At 54.4% G+C, this 15,699-nt stretch overlaps 1 protein-coding gene across 1 annotated transcript; it reads right to left on the reverse strand.

Annotated features, from left to right (window-relative positions):
• Positions 1 to 593: 593 nt before the first annotated feature.
• E2F1 (E2F transcription factor 1) lies at positions 594 to 8,754 on the reverse strand (the record flags this gene model as incomplete). Its single annotated transcript, XM_082856966.1, has 7 exons — positions 594 to 841; positions 970 to 1,195; positions 1,290 to 1,404; positions 2,118 to 2,270; positions 3,119 to 3,338; positions 3,698 to 3,788; positions 8,494 to 8,754. 7 exons carry the CDS (start codon positions 8,752 to 8,754, stop codon positions 594 to 596), a joined length of 1,314 nt encoding a protein of 437 aa, XP_082713092.1.
• Positions 8,755 to 15,699: the final 6,945 nt, after the last annotated feature.

The raw sequence follows: 15,699 nt of genomic DNA on the forward strand, positions 1-15,699 counted from the left end.
AGCTTGCCAAAAAGGCCTTGATAAATAAATAACGCTCCATTAAAGCTTCGATCAGAAAAACCTTTAAGACGACAGAAGTGCTCTCGCGGTCCTGCAAACGAGCAGGCCAAGGCCTCGCCACCCGGCCTGGTCAGCACGCAGGATTCTGGGGGCAGGTGGCCACCCTGGGCCTCGCGGGGCCCCTGGAGCAAGGAGACCAAAAGTGCAGTTAGAGCCCCCGCCATGCGCACACATGGGCTCATGCACACACACGTGGACACACTGGGGCGTGTTTTCAGTGCACACACAGATGTGTTCACCTTCATTCCCCGGTACATGCACACACACATGCTCACACACCACTCACCCCGTGTACACACGTGTCGGGTGTTGGGTGCATGCACATACACACCACAAACAGAATCCTTCCCTTCCTGGCTTGCTCAGCCTCCTGGCAGTAGCCAGACTCCAGAGCTAGAAGCTTCTGGAGGTAGGGGAGAGGGGTATAAATTAAACGTTTCCAATTGGACTAGGAGGACGGCCAGGGGCAGGGGGCTCCAGGGCTACAGAGACAGGGTGGGCATCCCAGGAGGCCCTGGTCCCCCTAAGCCCCGTCAGAAATCCAGGGGAGTGAGGTCCCCAAAGTCACAGTCGAAGAGGTCTCTGATGCCCTCGCCCTCCTCAAGGCCGAAGTGGTAGTCGAGGGCCTCGTGCGGGGGGGACAGGCTGATGAACTCCTCGGGGAGGAGGCCGGCGAAGTCCTCCCGCACGTGCTCCAGGAGCGAGTCAGCCGCCACCAGTGGGGACAGGCGGTCCTCTTCCATGGGGGCCCGCAGGCTGCCCATCCGGGAAAGCAGAGGTTCTGGGGAGACGGGGGAGCATCACAGGCCGGGGACACCCCGGCAGGGAGGGCAGAGGGGCTGTCACACCTGCCCACCCACCCGGGAGAGGGGGGCCCCACCCCGCCCTGCCCACCCACCCTTCACCCACCTTGCTCCAGGCTTAGCAGGGACTGACTGGGATCCGTGGCAGGGGATGAGGGGGGAGATGATGGTGGTGGTGGCACTGTGGTGGCAGGGTCAGCTGCCCTGTCCTCCTCCCCAGAAGCTGCACCCTGGGACGGGGTCTTCCCGGGGCTGATCCCGCCCGCACTCTCCTCAGGGCACAGGAAAACATCGATGGGGCCTTGTTTGCTCTTAAGGGAGATCTGAAAGGTCTGGGTAAAGGTAGCAGGCAGAGTAAACTGAGGCTCAGCTAACTACCAGCCCAGCCCAGCCTGTCCTGTTCCAGTCTAGACTCCCAGGTCTCACCTCTGAGGAGTCCACGGCTTGAAGCTGGGTCTCGGGGGGGGCCTTGATCACCATAACCATCTGTTCTGCAGGGTCCGCAATGCTACGAAGGTCCTGGCAGGTCACGTAGGCCAGGGTTGGTGGAGTCAAGGACCACATGACCTTTGGCCTTTGGGGGCCACCCACCCAGACAGCTCATAAGGCAGAGCCCATACCCGCTGAGTCACTCCTGTCCTCTGCATCTCCCACTCCAGGGCCTGGCACATAGCTGGCACTCAATCCTATCTCATGCCCCTGAGCCTCAGTTCCCACATCTGTACGAGACCACTCTCTACCCATCAGATCTTAAGGTAATAATGGCTGCCTGCAATAATTTCCTATAAATTACACAAATACAGGCTTGGTACTGAGAATTTACTCTGACCCATGACCTTGGTGTCAATTAGTAGTTATCTCCAAAATGTATAAACGTAATTTGGGTATTCACTTAAAAAAAAAAAGCTTATTTTAAAATAAAGTTTCTATTTTTGTAAATAAAAGACAAAAACTTATATCTCTAACCTTGAAGCTACAACCAGGTACCGAATCATTGTATTAAATAAATGTTTGTTATTGGTATCCTAGCTTTTCTTGTTTCATTCTGTGCAACTTTGGAATAGGATTATTTTCCCCTTTTACAGATGAAGCTGAGACTCAGAGAGTAACTTGTCCAGTGTCACACAGTGACTAAAGGCTGGGCCAGGACTGGTATCCAAAGCCAGAACCCTCTCCTGAATCCAGGGCCCAGGGTAGCCTCTCTATTCCCACTTGGATGGGGCCACGGTCACCCTCCAGGCAGTTCAAGGATATCGCTGGCTGTCAGCATCCTCGGAAAGCAGACGCAGCTGCGTGGTGCACATGTGGATCAGGTGGTCCAGCTGCCGCTCGCTTTCCTGCAGTTGCTGGAGGTCCTGGGTCAATCCTTCAAGCCGCCCACCGATCCCCACTGCTGCATGGCTGCCTCTGCCGGGAGGCAAAGGGAGGGTTAGTAGCTCCCGGCCCCTCTTCCCAGGAGGCGTGACCCTCAGCAGAACAGTCTGCTGCTGCCTCTGTTCTGTAAGACCCAGGCGAGCCCTTGCTCCTCTTGGCCTGGCTCCTCAGCTGGAAAACAGCAGAGGGCTGAAGCTGGGCTCCAAGGCAGACTGGCCGGGTTCAACGTCGGGCCTGAATGTCTGTGAACACCCATGTGTCCCTCATAGGGGGCTGGATAAGTGAATGAGGGCAGACATGCCGTGGAATACTATGCAGTTGCGTTAAAGGACAAGAATGCATTAGATGCAGACATGGAAGCATTTCTAAGACATATTAAGTGAAAAGAAAAAAAATGATGTAGAGTGGAATATCTACCGAAAACTGAGAACACAAATGTGTCAGAGACGGGAGTAGGATGACCGGGGAAAGAGGTGAAAAGGGAAAAATAAAATAAGAATTAACAAGAATAAAACAGCTGTGTTAAACAATCTCATCAATGGCAACAGAAGCCAGAACAGTGGTCACCTGGTGGTATGAGGAGTAGACTGTCTGGGAGGGGCACAAGGGAACTTTCTGGGGTGCTGGAAATGTTCCTTATTCTTATCGAGATGGTGGTCACCCAGGTGAAGAAATATGTAAAGTTACACTGAGCTACACAGGTAAGATTTGTGTTCTTGCCTGCATCTATCACCTCAGGGAAGCCAACTTTCCTCTCTAAACCTCGGTTTGCCCAGCAGTAAGATGGTAATCCGGGCAGCCACAGTGGGTATCGCTATCAGCTCCTCCGGGCTGGCCTGGCCCCGGGCCTCCACCCACCCTCCTGTTTGGCTGGTACCTACAGCCACTGGATGTGGTTCTTGGACTTCTTGGCGATGAGCTGGATGCCCTCAAGGACGTTGGTGATGTCATAGATGCGCCGTTTCTGCACCTTCAGCACCTCAGCTGCCCAGTTCAGGTCGACAACACCATCAGCCGAGCGGCTCAGCAACTCCAGGAAGCGCTTGGTAGTCAGATTCAGCGATGTTTCATAGCGTGACTTCTCCCCTGGGGATTTCACACCTGGGGGCCAGGCAGGGTAGGGTCCCTCAGCACCACCCCCACCCCCCAGCCCCAGCCAGGCTCTGGGGGATGGGGCTGAGGGGCAGATGGCTCCTTCCCCTTGGTGAGGCCAAGCAGGGAGGCCCTGTGGCAGCCTGCCAACCACAGTATTCCTCTTCCGGCTGGGGAACTCCCCACACCCCAGGGCTTGGGGAAGCCATGCCAGGCGGCCACTCCAGCTGCCCCTTGGGGCTCCCAGAGGCCTGGCTCAGGCCCAGGCCTAACAGACCAGAGCTTAGTCTGCAAGCATGTTTGTCTGCCCACACCCCCCAACCTGGGTCCAACCAGGAGGTCTGCCCTAGCCCAAGCTCGGGGGGTACCTTTTCCTGGGTGGCGGCCTCTGCCCCGAGCTGGCCCACTGCTCTCGGCCAGGTACTGATGGTCAGTTTCCAAGTCCAGCCTCCGCTTCACCTACGGCAAAAACAACGGGAGGATGCCCAGTAACCAGGAGAGTGGGGCCACAAGAGACCTGGCTGAGGGCCTGGTGCTCCCAAGCGGCCCCCTGCCTCAGTCTCTCTCCCAGGATGCCCAAGTGTGTGAGTGAGGGGGAGGTCCCAGGGGACACAATCCTACCCCATAGGACAGAACACTCAACTGGAAGGCAGAAGTCCAAGCCCCAGTTCCACCACCACCTTCTTGGGGGCATGCGGTAGTTTGCAAATGTTTTGATACTCCTCCTTTCAAAAGATGGAGCCTAATTCACCTCCCCTTAAATATGGGCCAGATCTGGTAACTTGTTTCGAATGAACAGAATATGGTGGATGTGTGTCACTTCTGAGACTGGATCGTACAGGCACTGGAGCTTCCTCCTTGCTCTCTTTATTGGATCATTCACTCTCGGTGGGAGCCAGCTGCCATGTCATGCAGGCACTCAAGCAGCCCTAAGGACAGGCCCAAGTGGCAAGGAACTGAAGTCTCCCCCCAAACAGCAACACAGGTAAGCACAGAAGCAAATCCTCCAACCCTAGTCATGCCTTCCAACGACTGCAGCCGGGCCAACATTTTGGCAGCAAGCTCAGAAGAGGCCCTGAGCCAGAAGCACCCAGCTGAGTAACCCCTGAATTCCTCACCCCCAGAAACTGTGTGATAATGTTTGTCATTTCAAGCCACTAGGAAACAGGTCCTCTGAGTAAGTCACTGCCTCTCTCTGGTTTCTGACTGTCTGTGAATATGGCAGCACAGTAATGGCCCCATTTTACAGATGAAACAACTGAAACCCAGAGAAGCTCACGGTCATACAGGCAGGAAGTGGCAGAGCCAGGAGTCCTGCCCAGATGCCCTCTGATTTAGTTATACCACTCGAGGATGGAGATTGCCCTGGAGGTCTCACAGGCATCTCCACTGCATCCTGATGTACCTTCCCCTCCCCTCCCCACAGGGTTTCCTGAGCTAGAACCTGGTTCAGCCCCACCTGCTGCCCTCATCACAACCGGCTGCCAAGAAATCCTGTCCCCACAGCCACCAGCACCTCCCACCTGGACCAGCTGTCTTCCCATTGGCCTCCCTGCCTCCATCTGTCCCCCTCCACCTTAGTATCCTCAACTGCCACCAATTCTCCACAAGAACTTCTGCTGAGAAATCTCTCTTCACAAACCTGTGTCTCCAAGCCTTAGCTCATGCTGGTTCCCTCCCTGGTTTGCCCTTGCCTCCCTCCCTCCTAATTCACACCAACGCTTCCCGCTCTGTGGGCAGGCACCTTACCCATAACCTAAGCCTTTCTGATCCCACAAGAGAAACTGAGGCTCTTCTCCCTCAGAACTGCCTCAAACCCAACCTTTCCCCACATGGTCTCTCGCTACAAATTTCTGCAGATGCGTTTGTCTCACCCAGAAGCCAGGGAGCCCCTCAGAGGCGGGCACTGGGTCTGAATAGTCTCTGTACACAGGGTCTGGGCATCAACAAACGTTTGCTGAATGAACCACCCCACATGCTGACACTCCCTCTCACGCACACACTCATGGATTCCCTCAGGGATCCGCAGCTAGAAGAGCTCACACGCGCTGAGTGCTTCCTGTGTACCGAGCACCACTAGGTAACTGCTTTACCTGCGTGCGATCATCAAACCCTCCAACCATCTTGCAGCAGGTGCTCTGAGGACTTCCGCTTCCTGAGGAGCCTGCACCTCGGAGAGGTCACATAGTGAGAGGTGGAGTCAGGATCTAAACCTTAGTGGGCTGGGCAGAGGCTAGTCCGGAGGCCAGGCCCCCTAAAGCCGAACCAGAATGTACCCCCTCTCCAGCCTTGCCCCTAGGGCCTGAACCCTAGTATGCTCCAGCCAACCGCACCCCTTGCCTCCTTCCTGCTCCCCACAGGGGTGCCCACCCTGAAGGCAGATCAATGCCACACTCTAAAACAAGGGCTCAAGCAGATGGATGCCCATTTCTGCTGCTGCTCTCTAGAGATGCAGGCACAGGGACCCAAAAGGCAGGGGTGAAGACAAACAAAACATTGGTGAAAAAATCTGGATGACTCAAACACCTATCCATGGGAGGGGACACAAAAACTGGTTCATCCAGCCTCTGGAATACCACGCTGCTGTCAAGACGGACTGAGGCAGGCTGATACAGAAGCCTCCCAAAGACATACTGACAGCTCATGAAACCATTTTCTCTGGTTCAGTTTCTATTACTACAGAATCCATTTCAGGGGTGACCTCTGTATGGGAGGGAGGAACATGAGGGCCATGTTGCCTTATCTCTAAAGTGCGGATGTTGTGCTGCTGGAACACGGACATAAAGGAAAAACGTCAATTTCTAAAACTTTAGATAAAGAAAGTTGTCATAACCGCCTTAAAAACAAAAGCAGGCTCAGGAGGAGAAAAAAGGAAAAATGGATGGGGCTGGGATCTTGTCCCCCTCAACTTTCTAGCCTTTTAACTCTTTTTCTATAGTAAATGTGTATTATATTTAGTTTGTTTTTTAGCAGCCATGACAACAGGGTAGAGGTGGACAGGAAGGGCCAGGAGGAATGGCTGAATTGCAGAGACTTGTATGCAGGAGGTACTCAATGAATGCTCACTCGTGCAGAAGCTGAGCCTGTCACTTGTTTCAAGGATTGCCCCAAACAAATGCTAGAGCAGGGGGTCAGTGGAGGCCACAGCTCAGATGGCCAGTGGCTACCCACATGTACAATGTTAGGGGGTGTTGGATGGCAAAAGCTGGGCCTATGTTTCTGAACTTCAGCTCCAAGACCGCACCAGCCCTCACCCCTGCCCACGGCAGAAAACACCTACTGGCCCTTAAGTACTGTGAGGGCAGAGGCTCCTTACTTGCCTGTGCCTAGAACCTCATAGGTGCTCACTAACAACTGCTGAATGAATGGAATGCTCAGGCCCAATGAGGCTGCCCCTGACACCACTGGGGGTGGAGGAGAGGGCATACGTCCTCAGCCCAGTCCCTGGCTGTCCCTCTGAGCCTGAAGCGCAGTTCCCCAAGGGCAGGACCCACAGCCCTGGGCCTGCTAGGTACCTGTCAATCAGCTAAACCGGAGGCTACTTGTCCAGGCTCCAAGCTGGTACCCACAGGGACAGGTTGCTGGGGTACAGGAGACGAGCCAGGTGGCCCACCCCTGGTACAACTTCCATCCATCTCACTCATTAGGAGGAAGGGACCCTGGGCTTCCTTCAACCTCTATTAGCATCTCCAGTATGCAAGGCATACCAGCAGTTAACCACTCAGGAAATCTGGATTGGTCCCAGCACTCACTAGCTGACTTACTAGGGAATGTTCTAACATCTCTACGCCTCAGCGTCCCTACCTGTAAAAGGGGAAGGCTGTTGAAAGGGTTAAATGAGTTAATTGGGTAAAGTGCTTGGCACAGGGCCTAATACACAATACAGTCTCAAAACAATGGTGCCTGCTATTGTTATTATTAGCATCTCGGTGATTCCGGAAGGAAGGCCACACTGGGCAAGGGGCCAAGGGGGTTGGGGGAACCTTGCCGGGATGCCTCAGGGACCAGCTGCCACCCAGGCCATGAGCAGTTGGGCGGCTTCCACCACCTTGCCCTGGGCCCTGCCTCCTCCCACAACTTGCTCCAAGCCCTATGCGGAGACCCCATCCTGCCCATCCATGCCTCACCTTCACCCACAGGTTGTGCCAGTCAAACTGGTCTCCACACCCTGTCCTGGAGCCCACAGGGCCAAGCTCCAGGGCTCCACTCCCTTCTCCCCCTGTAATTCAGCCGCTTCTTTTGGGCCCCCTAGTCTGAACTGTCTTGAGCCTCTTGCTGCTCAGGGAGCACTTTATCAAGGCATCTCCCTGGGGCATTTACTCTCTCCTGGCACCGGGGGCCTCCTCTCCAGCTCCCAGAGGCCCAACCCACCCAGTACTTCCACTGGGGCCCAGGGGTCTGCCTGCCTGATTAATGAGGTTCCATGGCAACCAGGGTCTGGGAGGGTGGAGGATGGCAGATGGAAGGACAGGCAAAGGGAGGGGATCAGCAGCTGGCCCAGCCACCCCGCCCCTGCAGAGAAGGCCTCCCAGCCAGGCGGCCTGTCCCCAGAGGCCCGGAGGGCCAGGCCTGCACCTGGCAGTCCCAGCATCGAGGCAGGAAGGAGGGTCTCCTCAGCGGCTCTTCCACCGTCTGGACCCAGGACGCCCCCCCTGACCTCCCTAAGCAGCCATGCCCACCACCCAGCCACACATTCTGGTCTGAAGCCAGCAGGCCTCAGTTCAAATCTCACTTGCAGCCTTGTGACCAGGGGGCAAGTCACTTCCCCTCTCTGGACACAGTTCAGATGGGCACAGTGACAACACCGAGCTCACAGCATGGATGTGACTTTTAGCTGCCTTGAAGTCTGCCAGAGACCTGGCATGCAGTCAGCGATAGCTGAATACACGTGGGGTAATTATTATCACTGAGTCTGACCCTTGAGCGTCTCTGGCGAGGAAGCTGAGGCCCAGAGCACAGAGCAGCAAACAAGGACTGGCCCGAGGTCACCCTGCACCCCGGGGCGGGGCCCGGAGGACCAACCCAGGCTCGGCACCGCCCAGCCCGGGCGCGTCAGCCCACCCTCCCCCGTCCCAGCTGCCGCCGGGCCAAACACCGCGCCCCCGCCAGGGTCTGCGCGGGGGTCCAGGTAGCGCAGTCGGCCCAGTGTCCCTGGTGTCCGTACCGGCGGGCGGCCGAGCGCGGGGCGCGGCGCGCTGGGTGTGGGCCGGGGCGCCTGCGGCGTGGCGAAGAGCAGCAGGTCGGGGTCGCGGGGCCCGGCGGCGGGCGCGGCGGGGCCGGCGGGGGCCGGCGGGGCGCTGGCGTCCTGCGCCGTGGAGATGATGACGATCTGCGAGGAGTCGAGCAGCCGCAGCGCGCCGGCCCCGAGGAGGGCCTCCAGCGCCGGCGCGCAAGGGCCGCCCGTGGGGGTCCCGGCCACGGCCATGGCGCTCACGGCCCGCGCGGCCCGGGTGGCAGTCGGCGGCGGCGGCGCGGGCCCATGGCGGCAGGCCGAGGCGAGGACTCGATCCCGCTCCGGATCCCGCTCCGCCCCCGGCAGCCGCTGCCTGCAAAGTCCCGGCCACTTTTACGCGCCAAATCCTTTTTGCCGCGAAAGAGCCACGAGCCGCCGAGCGCTGCCACCATTGGCTGTCCGGACTGTGACGCAGACGACGGCGACGGCGCCTATTGGCTGCAGCGCGCCGGACCTGCGGCGGAGGGCGGGACGGGGCGGCGGCGCGAGGCGGTCCGGCCAATCGCAGGACGGGGCGCGCGCAGGCTTTGTCGGGGCGGTGCCAGGCGCGTTCGCACTCCCCGCCCTCAGAGGGGATGACCCCTGTCCGAGGAAGGGGGCAGCCAACCGCTCCCCGACGTACCCCATCCTGCTGATGCCTCTAAGTGGAGATAGAATGTCCGTTCTGCATATGTCACCGTCAGCTGACCCCACGTGACCCCCAGAACCCCCCACCTGTGGCCCCAACACACTCAGGTCAGATCTCTAGAAACTGCCCCTCCTCTTTTCTGGGTTCTCACCTCCAAAACCCCAGCCACATCTCCCTTCCTCAACTTGCCCCACCAATGCCATTCACTTTAAAATTCTGCACCCACCCTATCCCTCTCACCCAGGGTCCAAGCAGAAGATGGGGAGGGATGTCTGACTCAGTGCAGCTTGGGGCTTTTCTACAAGCCCTCCTGTAGCTGGAATCTCTTCAACACCCTATGCACAGCTTCTGCTTAAACTGATTCATTCACTCATTCATTCAACAAACGTTTTGAGAGCCTGCTCTGTGCCCCATTCTTGACTCCTGGCCCTAAGGAACTCACAGTTTAGTGAAAAGGGGAGGAGGGAAATAGAGAGGTAACAAATGTTTACAATATGATGTGGAATTTCCACTATTAAAGTAATTCCAGGGGGCTTCCCTGGTGGCGCAGTGTTAAGAATCCGCCTGCCAATGCAGGACACACGGGTTCGAGCCCTGGTCCGGGAAGATCCCACATGCCGTGGAGCAGCTAAGCCCGTGGGCCACAACGACTGAGTCTGTGCTCTAGAGCCCACGAGCCACAACAACTGAGCCCTCCAGCCACAACTACTGAGCCTGCGCGCCTAGAGCCCGTGCTCCACAACAGGAGAAGCCACCGCCATGAGAAGCCCGCGCACCGCAATGAAGAGTAGCCCCTGATCGGGCAACTAGAGAAAGCACGCGCGCAGCAATGAAGACCCAATGCAGCCAAAAATTAAAAAAATAAATTAATTAAAAAATAATAATAATAAATAAATAAAGTAATTCCATGTTAGATCTAACAAAGGGAGAAGGTGAGTGTGCTGAGCATGAAAATACATTTAATCCAGAGGCCCTGGGACCTCTCCATCAGCCGTTTCTCATTGCTCAGTTCAGCTGATTTGACCAATATTGTCCTCTCCTCTGTGCCAGGCTTTGTGCCAGCACTGAGGGCAGAGATGTGAAAGGTTTGATGATTTCCATGAACTTGCCTGCCATCTGGTGGGGATGACCCATCAAAAGAAAAACAAAAGTAGCTAAGATGCAATCAAGAATGAGATCCCTAGGCCCGGCATAAAGACCCCTTCTTCCAGGGAGCCCTCCGCAGTTGGAGCTAGCTCACTTCCTCCATTGCCCAGCCTAACCTCTGTTCTAGCACTGAGTGCACAATGCATTTCTCTCTCTGCCTCCCCTCTCAGACTGGGAGCTGCATTAGGGCCTCTTCCCAGCACTGGCCTGGTCCACAGCAGGTGCTGAGAAGGGTTATTAAAGAAATAGAGACTGATGCTAGAGGCTACCTGGAATGCAATGAGAAGGCCCTGGTTCTCCAAGAGTAGCCCTTAGGCCCCCGGTTTCAGAATCACCTGGGTGCTTGTTAACTATGGGCCCACCCCAGCCCTGCCAACTTAGAATCTAAGTGCCTAGGAATCCTCATTTTCACATGCAACGCCCCCACCCTCATTCCAGGTAATTTTTATGCATGTTCATATTTGACAACAAATTGGTATTCCTGTATAACCAAAATGTATGGGGCAGCCTCGAATTACAGCCCCTGTGGACACTTCTTAGCCTCAGTTTCCTCATCTGTAAAATGGGCTTATTGGGCTTCCCTGGTGGCGCAGTGGTTAAGAATCTGCCTGCCAGTGCAGGGGACACGGGTTCGAGCCCTGGTCTGGGAAGATCCCACATGCTGCGGAGCAATGAAGCCTGTGTGCCACAACTACTGATCCTGTGCTCTAGAGCCCGCGAGCCACAACTACTGAACCCACGTGCCACAACTACTGAAGCCCGCGCACCTAGAGCCTGTGCTCCGCAACAAGGGAAGCCACCACAATGAGAAGCCCGCGCATGGCAACAAAGAGTAGCCCCCACTGGCCGCAACTAGAGAAAGCCTGTGCACAGCAACGAAGACCCAACACAGCCAAAAATAAATAAATAAATTTATTAAAAAAAAAAAAAGTGGGGGGGTGCTTATTGCCCTGGCGCCTTCCAGGGTTGCCATGTGGATGAAAAGTATAGGTGTTTCATAAACTATGAGGTGGCTTAGGAACGCATCAGGAGTTTCCTAAGTAGTTTGTGAAATTACTCATCGCAAATCCCAGACTATGTCAGCACTAGAGGGGACCAGAGAGACTAAATAAGCCTCTCACTTATGGTACAGAAGGGAAAACTGAGGCGCATTCAGAAGTGAAGCCAGCCAGTGATAGAATCTGGCCAACATGGATTCCCAGCCCTGGGCCTGGCCTGTCCCCCTCCTTTCTCCCTAGTTAGAGAAGCTCCCATAAGAATGGTAGGTCTCATTCTAAATAGCCAAGCCAGATCCTGACGAGAGGGTGAGAGAAGCCAGCAACATTCCCACTCCAAAGGGAATTTCCTTCCTTCACACATTCCCAAAGGGTCTCAACAACAGTAACATTCACTCTGTAAAACCCTCTCATGCCCAATAGTCATTCAACAAACATTTCTCGGGCGCCTGTTATGTACCAAGCACTGTACTGGTTGCTGGAGAAGGAAGACAGATACTACTGCCCCATTTTATACTGAGGAAACTTGAGACCTAAAAGGCATGAGCTTACCTAGCGGATGAGAGAGCTATTATTCAGGCTCCGTGAGGCAAAAGACAGGGGTTTTTCAAAGCCCTGCCCTGCCCAAAGTATTCAAGTACACAACCTCCCAGGTAGAAGCAGGTGCCCTCCTTCCCACAATCCCTCCTGTCCTGCTGCAGCAGAAAGGAGTGAAGAGCAGAATTCCCAATGTGAAATCCAGGAAGAGATACGGGCCTTCTGTATCTATTAATACCCACTTGAAAACAGCAAAGGCCTGATAGATAGAGCCTCTTGGCCCCAAGCCCGACAGATCCTGATAAGGCTGTTCTCAACAGTTCTCAGGCTGGTAAGCTTCCAAAAAATCCATAATTACTGGGCAGCCACTTCCACTGATGATCTCCTTTCAACCTGATACTCTCATAAGTGAAGCTTGTTTATCCACATGGTGCAGGATGGAGGCTCAGAGAGGGGCACTTGCAACTCAAGGTCACACAGCAGAATTGAACAGTCTCCCACTGTAAAACCCAGGGCCTGCCCTTCATACTCACCACCCTCTGTAAATACCCCAGAACCAGGCTCAGGGCTGTCAAGATTATAATGTGTGGTTTCCAAAACGTATTATGGTGGATAGTGGCTTAATTAATAGGTGCTCACCTCCATCACCAACTCCTTACTCCAGAGGAGTCCAAAGGAGTGGAAGCTCCTGGGCCCACAATCCTCCACCTGAACACATCTTTCCAAGAGGCAGGATGGTAGAGGAGTGATAGCATGGGCTTCTAAATCAGGTGGATGTAAACCGGAATCCGAGTCTGTGTGACCTTGGACAAGTCAATTCACTTCCTTTGAGCCTCACTCATTCAATCCACAGGTATTTACTGAGCATTTACTATGTGTCAGATATTGTGCCAGGTGCTAGGGAGACAGTTGGAAGCAAAACACTCATCTCTGACACCTGGAGCTCACAGTCCAGTGGGAGAGTCAGAATTATTTCTATGTATCTGCACAATATGCTCATTAAGAAGTTTGACAAGCGACACGAATAGTTCAAAGCTATTTATTCCACATACACCACCTCCCCTAAACGTACATTCATAGCTTAAAAAAAATCTCCAAACATGAACATCCCATTATGATAAGGAGAAATGATTCTGTTGTGACTTAATTTTATTAAGGGGCACAGAGGCATCCATTGTTGAGTTCTGGCAGAAGGAGGTGGGGAGTTTTATGTCTGCAACGTTACATTCATCTTGAATGATCCCTTGTCACTATACTGAATTGTTTGACTGACGGTTTACTGTCCCTGGAGTAAACTGTCACTGTGCCAGTTCTGGCTGTGTCTGAACACAGGCCTCTTACCCATTCGGGAGGCCGTCTAACATGGGAGCAAGCCTTGGGAGTCAGGCAGACCCCAACCATGTGGCTTGGCCAGATGGGTAAGTGATTTACCCCACTGAAGACCTTTGCTTGCCTCATCCATAGAACAAGGGGCAAAGGCTCCTTGACAGAATGGGTGTCAGGGTTAAATGAGAAAACAAGACAAGCAGAGTTTGCAAACTGGCCCACAGGTATGATTTAATTTACCCAGATTATGTTTTTCCTGAATTATGAATTAGTTTAAAAATTTTTTAATTGGGAAATGCTATATAAAAATTCAAATATCTGGCTTTAACAAAAACCCAGTAATATCTGGCAATACGAGGCAGGCCATCAGGGTGCTGAGCAGTTACTGTCCCCCATTTAGCCAGAGCCTTGACCCTCCAGGCCACGAGCGTCCCTGCCTGGCTTGCCTCACTCGGTGACCTTACTTGCCCTGCCATTGTGGGTACCTGGGTTTGCAATCCCTGATGCCTGTGCCTGGAACAGAGTAAGCGGCCAATAAATGTTAACTACTATTAGTGACATCATTACAGCAGAAGCACAGCTCCTCTGCTTTGTGGGTAGCTAAAGAGAAGATATGGACGTGGCAGAGTAGGGAAACTGGGTGTTCACAGGGCTTAGTGCCAGCCAGCAGCTGTGTGGCTGTGTGGCCTTGGCCAAGTCCTCAGCCATTAGCTGGTCCATATGTTCAGTGGGGGTGGGCCAGAAGGTCCAAGGTCAATGGAAGTGGGTAGGCCTCCGGTTGATAGGCGAGCCTCCTTTCCCTCGAGCCCCCATTATTCCATGAGCTCACACTCTGGGGACCCCTCTCCTCTCCAAGGCTCGCCCGGTGCCTCTTCCCTTCTCTCCATCACTCCAGCCTCTGCGGAGAGACTGTGCTTTTCCAAGGAGAGGGGAGAAAACCAGACACAGTGGCTATGCCTGCCCTGACCAGCATGGAAGTGAGGGGGTGGGGAGCCCTTAGAGCACAGGGGCTCTGTTTTTTCATCTGTAAAATGGGGATGGTAATAATAATGGTAACAGTGTTTACCTGATAGGGTTGTTGGGACATTAACTGAGTTATTACAGTGCTTAGGGCAGTAGCTGGCACATAGAGAGCCCTCAGTAAACGTCAGCTGTTACTAAGAATGAAAGATGAATCACTGGGGCAGCTTGCCTACATCTCCTCCTGATCTTTCCAAAAGAGAAAAGAAAAAAAATCTTGTTAGGCTGCAGGAGAGTTTTCAAGCAGCAATCCCTGCACTGCCTCCCAAACTCTATTAGGTTCAAAGACAAGAAGAAAAATACATTTGGAGGGCAATGAAGTGGGTAGATGAGACAATCCCATATTCCACTGATCCTCAGACTTTTTTTTTTTAGTTAGTTAATTTTTTTGGCTGCACCATGCAGCATTCAGGAATCTTAGTTCCCCGACCAGGGATCGAACCCGTGTCCCCTGCAATGGAAGCACAGAGTGGACCGCCAGGGAAGTCCTCTCTCAGACTTTTTTCTTCATATTTAACATCTCTGAAATTGGAGGGCATCACACAATCAGTGGCATGTCCATTTTTAGTCAGCAGCTCTTTTCTTTCTTAGGGGCTCAAGATAACGCTGTGCCTCATCTTGGATGGCGTCTTAGAAGTCAGGAGATAAGGTGAATGAAGAGCGCAGGGCCGGGGCCTCCCCGTCAGAGGCCCTCATTGTTCTCATCACCTCCAGCCTCACCAGCACGTTTGAGGCTGGCCATGGTGGAGCGAGCCGCTTTTCTTTCTTTTTCTTATTTTCTCTCTGACACCTGCTGACCTGCATTTGGCCTCCGGGTTGACAGGCACATGGCAAATGCGGTCAGGGAGGGGAATGCGGAGAGCTCAGGATGAGAAGAGAAAGGCTCTTTATCATATATTAAGATATTCAGAGAGCAGGAGCCAGAGATATTCTCTCCCCCCCCCCCTTTTTTTTTTAAACAACAACAAAAAAAAATCCCTGCTGGAAGCCGGAGTTATGTATGTGCCAAACAGGCCAGGGAACCCAGCAGGCCTCCTGGAGCTGGCAATGAACCGAAACAGGGGCATTGTGTCCAGGCCACTGGCTGGCTGAGGGACATTGTTAGGGCCTGGCCCTGTCTGGGAAGGGGGGGGCGGAGGAGGCAGGGGGAGTGTGTTCCCATGACTCCCTGGGGAGTAACAACAATCGGGACCAGCTGGGAAGCTCACATGCCAGGGGCCCGGTGGGCGGGTGGCCGCCCCCAGAGGGGCAGTGGAGGGCCGCAGGGGGTTGCGGAGGCGAGGGGGGGCAAGGTCGGGGCCTGTTTCTCAGCTGTTTCTCATTTGCTACACTCCTCTCTCTCACCACCCCCCTCCCAAAAGCCCTGGGCCACTGAGGTGCTCTCCAAATGACACCCCGGATCTGCCCACTTCTCTCCACCCCGCGGCCCCCACCCCCGGTCCAGGCTGCCATGGTCTCTCACCAGGACCACTGCCTGGCTTCCTC

The sequence above is a fragment of the Leucopleurus acutus genome, assembly GCF_964270905.1.
Source record: "Leucopleurus acutus genome assembly, chromosome: 16".
In the NCBI taxonomy this organism is placed as follows: domain Eukaryota; kingdom Metazoa; phylum Chordata; class Mammalia; order Artiodactyla; family Delphinidae; genus Leucopleurus; species Leucopleurus acutus.